General features: G+C 41.0%; 1 protein-coding gene across 1 annotated transcript in view; it reads right to left on the bottom strand.

The window, feature by feature from the left end:
- Nucleotides 1-6,069: 6,069 nt before the first annotated feature.
- LOC148405196 (nesprin-3-like) overlaps nucleotides 6,070-9,907 on the bottom strand; it is a 43,861-nt gene continuing 40,023 nt past the window's right edge. The window contains exons 6-7 of the mRNA XM_088407123.1: nucleotides 7,967-8,017; nucleotides 6,070-6,973 (exon numbers count right to left, since the gene is read on the bottom strand). Coding sequence (XP_088263249.1) covers nucleotides 6,791-6,973; nucleotides 7,967-8,017 — 234 coding nt within the window. The 3' untranslated portion in view covers nucleotides 6,070-6,790. The remainder of the gene's footprint in view (nucleotides 6,974-7,966; nucleotides 8,018-9,907) is intronic.

Raw genomic sequence — 9,907 nt, 5'->3', positions numbered from 1 at the left:
TCCAAAAAAGTAATCCTCACTGCACCACTGCCACTGTCCAGGTGAGAGAGGGATCGGTGTAGCATATAGATTATAGCGTCCTCCACTCCTACCTTCTCCTGGTAGGCAAACTGCAGGGGGTCAGTGGCATGGCGGACCTGTGGCCTCAGGTGGTGTAGCAGCAACCGCTCCATGGTCTTCATCACGTGTGATGTCAGGGCGACCGGCCTGAAGTCGTTGAGCTCCTCCGGTCGTGATTTCTTTGGGACTGGGATAATGCAGGATGTCTTCCACAGCTGGGGGACCCTCCCCCGTTGCAGGCTCAGGTTGAAGATGCGCTGTAAAGGGTCTCCCAGCTCCAACGCACAAGCCTTCAGCAGTCGCGGGGATACTCCATCTGGACCTGCTGCCTTGTTGGGTCGCAGCCTCCTCAGCTCTCCACACACCTGGGCTGCAGTGATCTTGGGTGGGGGGGAGATGTCCTCCTCTGTGCTGGTGTCTAGGGGGGGAGGGTGAGCTAGGAGGGAAGCTGCAGTACTCCGGGGTGGGAACGAGTGGGGGTGGTCAAACCTGTTGAAAAAGTTATTCAGCTGGTTGACTCTCCCCCTATCTCCTTCCATGGCAGCACCCCGCTTTGTGCTGCAGCCGGTGATAGTCTTCATTCCATCCCACACCTCCTTTATGCTTTTGTTCTGCAGCTTCCGCTCCAATTTCCTCCTGTACTGCTCCTTCGCCTCCCGGAGCTGGACTCTGAGCTCCCTCTGCACCCGCTTTAGCTCCTGCTGATCACCGTCTTTAAAGGCCCTCTTCTTCTGGTTCAGAAGGCCTTTGATGTCGCTAGTGATCCAGGGCTTGTTGTTAGCATAGCAGCGAACAGTTCTTACAGGAACAACAGTGTCCATGCAGAAGTTGATGTAGTCTGTAGTGCAGTTTGCCACCTCCTCAATGTCTCCCCCATGTGACCCCTGCAGTACATCCCAGTCTGTAGATTCAAAGCAGTCTCTCAGAGCCTGCTCTGCCTCAGTAGACCACTTCCTGAATGAGCGTGTGGTTGCTGGTAGCCTCCTCACTTTTGGTTTGTAGTGGGGCTGAAGCAGAATGAGGTTATGGTCTGCTTTCCCCAGTGCAGGCAGTGGAGTAGCACTGTATGCATCCTTAATGTTTGCATACAGCAGGTCAATGGTCCTATTTCCCCTGGTGATGGAATGTTTCAGAGCAAACGGTGCTAGTCGCGGGGACGAGATGACCTTGGCACCTGGTGGGAAACAACTTTGAGGAAAACTACAACCAGGAGGAGTAAGCAAGCGATTCTGCAGGGGAAGAAAGACCAATGAAAGCAAGCTAAAGTTAACTGCAGTATACACATAGCCAATAAAATAATGCCAGGATGCCTTTGTTGATGTGCCATTTGCATATTGTGTAGTATAACTCATTGCTGGGCAACTCGGATGAGAGTACGTCTGCTGGTGGCAACAGCGGCGTACAGGGCTGTATTGAGAGGGACCCGAGACCCAGGTGCTTGTATTAGATCTGCATGTTATGAATAAATCCACTCGTGTGTGAAAATGCCGGCTTCCTGATACCTTTCTATTATAGAACGAGCGCGCAAATTGTTGGATGAGTGGCAGTTGGGTAAGGTCACAAATTGGAATCAGATTACTAACTTGAGTTCATGTTAATTTAGAAATAAAATTCCAACGTTTACCTGAAGTGAAAAAATGATTACATCATGTGAACAATAATAGGCAGTTTGGTTCAGGCTATCTTGGTGGAAAATTTATATCTATTTTGGTAGACTATATGGCAGAGCCTGTCCGTCACATTTTTCATCTGAGTGTCCGATGTGATATTTTTCACCCTGACGTACTGCAGTTTGTCAGGAAGGTTGTCCAATATTCAGCACACCAGGCCAGCGGTCCACTTGCATCGTCATCACCTTTTCCTGAAGCTTCGGGGGCTAGATGGTGTTAAAGGCACTTGGGAAATCCAGAAAAAAAAAATGCATGGTGCCACCCCCTCCATTAATTTCAGTGCACAATCTTTCAAACCAGTAAGCCTCGGTCATTCATCCAGCCATTTCTTTAGAGGCACTTTTCATCACAAGGGTCACAGGCTTGCTGGTGCCTATCCCAGCTAACTTGGGGCAGTAGGCTAGGGGCATCCTCAACTGGTTGCGAGTGTGACACCCTGGGGTTAGTGTTGTCACATTAATGTATTAGTGAGGTCTAATTTCGAAGTAGTTACAAAAGTCATTTATTTCCGTGATTCAAACTGTTGTTATATTTATGTTGTATGTGATTTACATTGTATTATTTTGGAGAAAAGAGTATAACTGGAAGTAGTGGTGAATGTTTCTGGGTAGAGGGGACGGAAAGAAGCACGTCTGTGCTGCCTCTTCTCAGACAAAATCTGGGAAGGAAACAGCTCACGTTGTCCTTTATGCATCACTCCTGCCTAAACAGGTCAGCAAATGGTATATAACTAATGACTGCTTCTGTTTTATACATAGTGAAGGAAATTCATATTTTGCAAATTCAATATATCAATAAAATAGTGTGTACATGGAACTGTGTTATTCTAATAAAGATTGAGGCGATGTAATGTCAGTATAAAGCAGATATGGTCCTGGCCCAGGGGAAATAAAGACAAGTTGGCACCTCCAAAAGGAACAGATGGCATCCCCCGACCAACATTCCACCATGGGCAAAAGGCTAGGTGTGGCCTTCAAGAGAAGATATCAGTCAGGGTTTTATGGTGCTCAGACTTCCTCCCGCTTCAAAGAATGGCCGGCAGAACAAAGACTTTTGAAGACACCATCCCCACGCAAACAGACCCCCATGCACGCACACACACACACACACCAACAGGCACGCACGCACGTGCACGCACACACACACACACTTGCATTCCACAGTGGGACTAAATGCCCCAAAAGGGTATAAGAACTGAATGTTGAAGGTGAAACGTTGCCATTTTCTGCTCCGACCCATGGCAGGACTGGCCCGAGGCCTCGTGTACTTTCCCACTCTGTCTGGATTAAATCAATTGTTTTACTATGTTGTGGTATGGGCGATCTTTCAACAAAAACGAACACGCTAGGAACTAGTTTAAGGCAAGAAGCTTTTTTCTAGATTCCTTCAATAGTGATATGTTATTTCTGTTGAGTTTTGTAGCAGTGAACCAACTTTCTCGAATGGTATTGGCACTTAATTGAACATTCGTTTCCTATCGTACTAGCGTTGTCGTATACGATGTCCAATTTTGTTTGGCGAGGCCTCCTTCGACGAGCTCCGATAAACTACATGTGAAATGTCTTTTTCTGTTCATTGTCATTTCTGCCAACTGTATTAGTCACAGAGAATAGATGGTGTAGAATACCAAAATTCAAGACAGTTGATGTGATTAATTTGCACTTTTGTAAAAGCAACATTCAGACAAAATGTAAATGTAATTTTATTACAGGATATTGTGAAATAAGTTTGTAAAAGGAAAATGGTCACTGATTGATACGAAGACAGATTTATCGAAGGAAGGACTGACTGATTTGAATGAAAAGATATGTTTAGAAGTCAAGTTTTGTGTATGTGTTGCGTATAATAAACGCTCAGACGAAATCTGGGAAGGAAGCAGCTCATGCTATCTGCAAAAGGTCAAATGATTACTGTATTTTTCGGACTATAAGATGCAACTTTTTCCTCATGTTTTGACCCCTGCGTCTTTTAATTCAGTGCATCTTATCTGTGTTTTTTTTTTTTTTTTGCTAGCCACCAGCAATCAAATGTGTGTATCTGTTTGAGGTGTCAATTTATGGAACAACTATCAAATAGATGTGAAAAGATGTAAATCAATGGCTATGAATAAATGGCTTTGACAGTCACCAAGGCAAACTGTGGGAGGAGTTCGGTGAGGGCATGGAAAGCGGCTTCCAGATGACTAAGAGGAAATTCTGGTCTGACGTCTCAGCAGGGGGAAGCAGTGAACCATTAACACTGGAGATGGGGCGCTGCTGACAATCTATATGATTATTTCTTTTCAGTTTGCTCACCAACAACTGTAAGGGTCTCCCAAAGAGCGATGTGTTGACCAAGAGCGTTTCATTAGAAAGACATGACTTCAAAGCAGCTAAGAAGCAGGCATAGGTGGGCAGTCTATCGCTAACCGACCGAAGAATGATGGGAATGCAAAAAAACAAAAAACAAAAAAAAAAAAACACTCATTAAGAATGTCCGAATTTGTTTTTGAATCTGTCGTTGTAATTAATCATGGGAAAGACGTTCACAAAAAATGTAAATTGCCCAACTCCGCTAACAGGACTTCAGGTTCTGTATTAGGCAGGACATAAAGACAGTGGTGGCACCCAACCATTATCCTACAGAAATGAGGGCGGAGAACCGAAGGAAAGACAGACTTGGGCAGTCCCAGTTGATAGTGTCAACTTTGCGAACTACCAGAAGGATATGAAAGATTTATTTGACTGAATTATTTTACAGCCTAAGACGTATTATTACAGTCGAACCTCTATATAGTGAACCTCTACAAAGTGAATCTCTCTTCATAGTGAACGAATCTTTACGGTCCCTTGCAAAACAGCTATATTTAACGTGTATGTAAAACCTCCTCATAGTGAAACTCCACATAGTGAATAATCTCTTCATAGTGATGCTATTAGTCAGTCCCTTGACAGCATCTACCTCTATATTGTGAATATCTGAACTTATCGAAAATTGTGAAGTTGTAAAATTGGGCGCACTGTCGGGATTTCCTCCCTGCCTAGCCGCTCTCGCGCGCCGCGACTTTCTCTTGCATTTTCACTTCGTCCGCCGTCCACTGCGCACGCGTTTCTCCGCTGGTCATCCCTCCGAAAATTCTAAGATGTCGGAATCTGCCGTGAAAAGTATGGATGCTAGATCTATAAGTCGGAAGCGAAAGCCTTTGTCGTTGGAGGAGAAGTGCGACATAATTCGGAAGTGTGCGAGTGGAGGCATACCGTGCAACCTCGTATTGACAGTTACTTTCTCCGCGCTGATGACATGCACTGATCATGTTTTATTATGATCATATACTGTATTCATTAACTATTGTTGAATAATAATAAAGAGTTTTGTTCAATGTAAAATGTTTTTACATTAGTTTTACCGCATTAGATTTTAGTGTTTAAACAACTTAAGTTGTTTAATGTACATTTATTTACATATTTATTTTTAAAAAAACGTATATAAAATTATTTACATATTTATTAAAAAATTATTCACATATTTCATCAATGAATTCTGAACATTTTAGGAAAACCTCTATAAAGTGAATCTCTCTTCATAGTGAACTTCTCTCCTCGGACCCTTGAAGTTCACTATGTAGAGGTTCGACTGTATTATGATTACAGTTGAATTCAAAAAGTTTTAAAAGGTTCCTATTATGTCTTTTGAGTGCAAATGTGGGTGTAAACAGAGTACAATGTGTGTTTTGGGCATCCTTCTCGAAATAGTAATCAAAAGATTTATTTGACTGAATTATTCTACAGCCTAAGACGTATTATCATTATTATTATTACGGTTGAATTCAAAAAGTTTTAAAGGTTCTTATTTGTCTTTTGAGTGCAAATGTGGGTGTAAACAGAGTACAATGTGTGTTTTGGGCATCCTTCTCGAAACAGTTGGCTACTAAAGGTTTGAGCATTGAGTGAAGTGGTGGAGGAGGGTTTTTTTTCCTTGTCTGTCTCCTTCCATAGTGTATACATTGTCGCAAGGTAGTTTGGAGTATCAGCGTTAAAAAGCAAGTACAGAGTAAAAGTACTGGAATTGACAACCATGGCTGTTCCAATGGCTTCTCCTCTACCTCATTCTCTATCTACAGAACCGTCTAAAAACTAGGGCTGTTCCTATGTCTTCTCCTCTTCCTCATTCTCAATCTGCAGAACAATCCAGAAGCCACAGCCCCTCCACAGCATGATGTTGCAAAGTTTGACTACGATAAAACAACTTGGACTTGTTTGCCATGAGCATAAAGTGACACATAACTTAATTCCTGGGATCACTGGGACTCATAAGCCCTTTGCCAAGGTGACAGCTCACAGAGATATACGGGTTCATAGAATAAGGTATGGGCTTTTGGCAATTTATTAGGGTTTCTCAGTTCTATTACAAGGTCATGGTCATGCAAGAGGAAAAAAGCAATACAATGATACAAAATTATACAAATAAATCTTTTTGTGGTTTATACAAGTGTAGAAATACAGTAAAGCAAATACAGTATCATTTTGAATATATTCATTGAAATATGCTTTTGGATCATGATTTGAAAGTCCATCCCTTGAGGCACCTACGAAGGCCATATCCTCTGATTTGAGTAAATATCCATTTTGAAACATCTGGTACTGCACATTTTTCAGTCATACAGATTCTACTCTACAAATTTCTGACACGCCAAAGATACAGAAAAAAAAAACAAGTGGTTGAATGTGCAACTAACCATTACTTTGAATTACTGCTGGAATTAGTTAGAGCCCCGCACTGATGCTCCCATCTTAGAAGATTAAAGAAGATTAAAAAAAAAAAAGCTCATCCAAAAGATGGTTTGTCAATGGTGATCATTTTCACAAAGGAAATAAAAAAAAAAAAAAGAATCTGTAGTGAAAAGGGATATTTGCTGCGACCCTTTCCCGTCTTAAAAGAACATGGGAGAATACGGCCATACGCGAGGCAATGTTTTGCAAGTTTCAAGATGTCATGAAAATCAAAATGGAGTCAGCACCTTGAAAGCTTCTAAATGTTGTTTTGAAAACTTGTTGAGCTGCACGAAGTGAGATTTGCTGCAGCTATGTAGGCGGTGGTCCAGAGTAACGTAGCATAACACTGAGAGACCTGGCAAAGTTATTGGAGATGGAGCAGCTGTTGCCTTCATCCACAAAGGGTAGGAGAAAGGCCAGCGGGAGTAAAGCTAAGAAGAGGAGCCAGAGAGGAAGAGCCAGTCGAAACACCCGCTGCAGCAACCCTGATTTCTGCAATAACAGCAGCAATAGAAGCGCTGTTAATTATGCATCATTGTACGTGTATCTTATCAATATTCAAACATCCAATGAATTTTATTGTCTATGCACTTTTCTACAATGACAAATATAACAGTAAATAGCCAAGGTTAGCTTAGCATTTTTTTAATCACCTTTAGTTCATTGGGGAGGACCCACCACGCTCAGGTTAAAAATGCATTGTAATGCATTACTTTACACTCATTTGTAACAAGTACAATATTACTATGTTTGTGTGTGTAATACATAACATTACTGTGTTAAAGTATAAAGTAATGCATCATAATAATCACATAAGCATTACTGCCAACACTAGATATCTCAACAGGCTATGCAAAAGTGACGTCTCTTGTCCACTTTTCATTTGGTGTTCACCGGAGCAAATATACGTGCGTTCGCAAACGTAAGTGTGGAATTTTATATTGTGTGTATGCATGCCAAACCGCTAAGTGGCACTTTCCTGAGAAAACCCGTGCAGGCACGAGAAGAACATGCCAACTATCCACTGGAAGGCCGGAGCCCGATTAAAACCCAGGAACTCTTAACCGAGAGGTGGATGCGCTACCCTCCTGGTACAATCAGAATGTTAAAAAGCAGACTTCTCACTTTCTTCAAATGCAGTATTTCAGCCTGTCAACCGAGTTCAGACTATTTTTAGTGCATAAAAAGGCTGATTGCAGTTCTGACTCCTTGTATGTCAAAGCCGTGTGCGCAAGGCATTGATTGAGCAAGTACCTTTGGGTTGGAAATGTATGTTTGACAATTGAAACTCCTTAATGCAAATTTCACTGCGACAAATGTTTGAAAGAACATGATAGAGGTCCTTCATTTTTTCTTTTTCTTTTCAATGTGGCGCTCTGCGTGTGGTGGTTTAGCAACCTAGAACCCTTGTTCGACAAATCAGATGAAAAATAATCATTGGATTTCACTGTTCTTTATAAAATATATGAATAAGTTTTGTGCTACCTTGTACACTGTTGCTCCAGTAGCAGGCTTTCCCTCTTTCAAAGCGGCTTTCTGCAAACGAAAAAAAAAAATACACACACAAACACATGTGTGTGTGTGTGTGTGTGTATATATATATATATATATATATATATATATATATATATATATATATATATATATATATATATATATATATATATATATATATATATATATATATATGAATTTATTTGTGCATATGCAGGCGAACTGTAGAGGTCAATGTTCTAAAAAAGGTAACATTTTCATTCACTTTTGTCCAACGGGCTCAACTAAGTAATTGGAATGGCAAACTTAAACTTAAACTGGTAGTATATTTTCTGCCACGAGGTGATTCTAGCACTACGATGGAATATATGTTTGTTGATGTCTGAAGGATTTGACTTTCAATCAACGTGTGAAGTCGTGAGAAGATGAGATCATCTGGGACAAACTACATCAGCATTTACTGTTATGATAAATGGATGAGCACTGCTGAATAGGCAACGGCCATGATCAAAACATCGTAATATTTGATGGAAGAAATGAAGTTTTTCTGAAGGCCTGTCTGAAAAAACTTTAGTGATATTACTTTGACAGGCTCAACAAGGAACCTTTAAATAACAATGTAATTTTTTGCTGCCACCAGGTGGCGCCTTCACTACGAGGAAAAAAAGTATGTTTTGCATTGTACTCCCAAAATGAAATTTAGAGAAGATCATGTTGGTCCAATTACATTAAGTTTTACCGGTCTGGCCAGACATCGGACTTTGAGGCGGTGTAAAGGCCAGGCCCAAATTTGAAGGTCATGAAACTTGAGATTCATAATGTTCGCTTTGTCTCAATATTCTCCTGGTGCACTAGGTGCACTTTTTCGACCTTAGGTGGCGCTGCAGAGCCATTTTTTTTTGCATTGTTTTGGGAAACACAAAAATATCAAATTTTTCACCAGGCCCGACAAATGTGCAAATTTTGGTGACTTTTCGTGCATGTTTAGGCCCTCAAAAATGGAAAAGCACTGCACAGTAAATAATAATAATAATAATAATAACTATAGCTGCAAGCAGCTATAAAGGGCCCTCGCAGACCTGTGCACGTTGGGGTATGAACAGGTCGGGGTATGAACAAGGACTATGAATGATGAAAAATTAGTTGTAGATCACTTCAGTGCAGGACTATTACCAAATATGTAAAATTTAGACAAGGTGGGACAATATGGGTGGAGTTACTGCAGCTTTTATTGTTCCAATTTTGTGACTTTCAATGCCATATAGGCCACACCCACTGTCGAAACATTGTACTGATTTGTGGAGGGCATACGGCATGGCCACTGGCTTTTCAAAAAACATTTAAGGGATATCACTTCAAGGGGCTCAGCAGAGTACATAAAAACATTAAGGATTTGCTATATTTTTTGTTGCCACTAGGTGGCGCTCGTTCTTTGATACAAAATAGGCTTGTAGGTGTGTTTCACATTGGACTCCCATCCCGTATATGAAGTTTTAAAAATATCAGATCGTCTCGGTCCAATTAAAGCAACTTTTACCGTTTTCGCGAGACATCGGATTTTGAGTTGGCATAGAGGCCACGCCCTTTATTGAAAAGTCATAAAAGTTGAGCACCTTAATGTTCCAATGTGTCATAGCTTTTCTGACCATTTTTGAGTTCATTTAATCAAACAGGCATTTCACAGTACATAAAAGAATAAAAAATGAGATTTTTGTCCACCACTGGGTGGCGCTGTAAATGATTTGAAAGTTTATCACATAGCTCTATTATTGCATTACTTTTAAAGGCCCAGGAAAGTTTCAGATGGTTTGAAGCTGTCATAGCTGAGTTATTAAGATTTTTGTCACTCTTGGCGAAGGAAGTATTTAACATAATTTGAAGCTCTGCCCCCATCTTTTATGTCAAGAGATCTTCACGATATTTGGCCTATGT

This window comes from Hippichthys cyanospilos, unplaced genomic scaffold (assembly GCF_059441005.1).
Source record: "Hippichthys cyanospilos isolate Australia breed blue-spotted pipefish unplaced genomic scaffold, RoL_Hcya_1.0 HiC_scaffold_24, whole genome shotgun sequence".
Taxonomy (NCBI): Eukaryota; Metazoa; Chordata; class Actinopteri; order Syngnathiformes; family Syngnathidae; genus Hippichthys; species Hippichthys cyanospilos.
The sequence above is the reverse complement of the archived record's forward strand: the minus strand, read 5'-3'. Positions and strand labels throughout refer to the sequence as shown.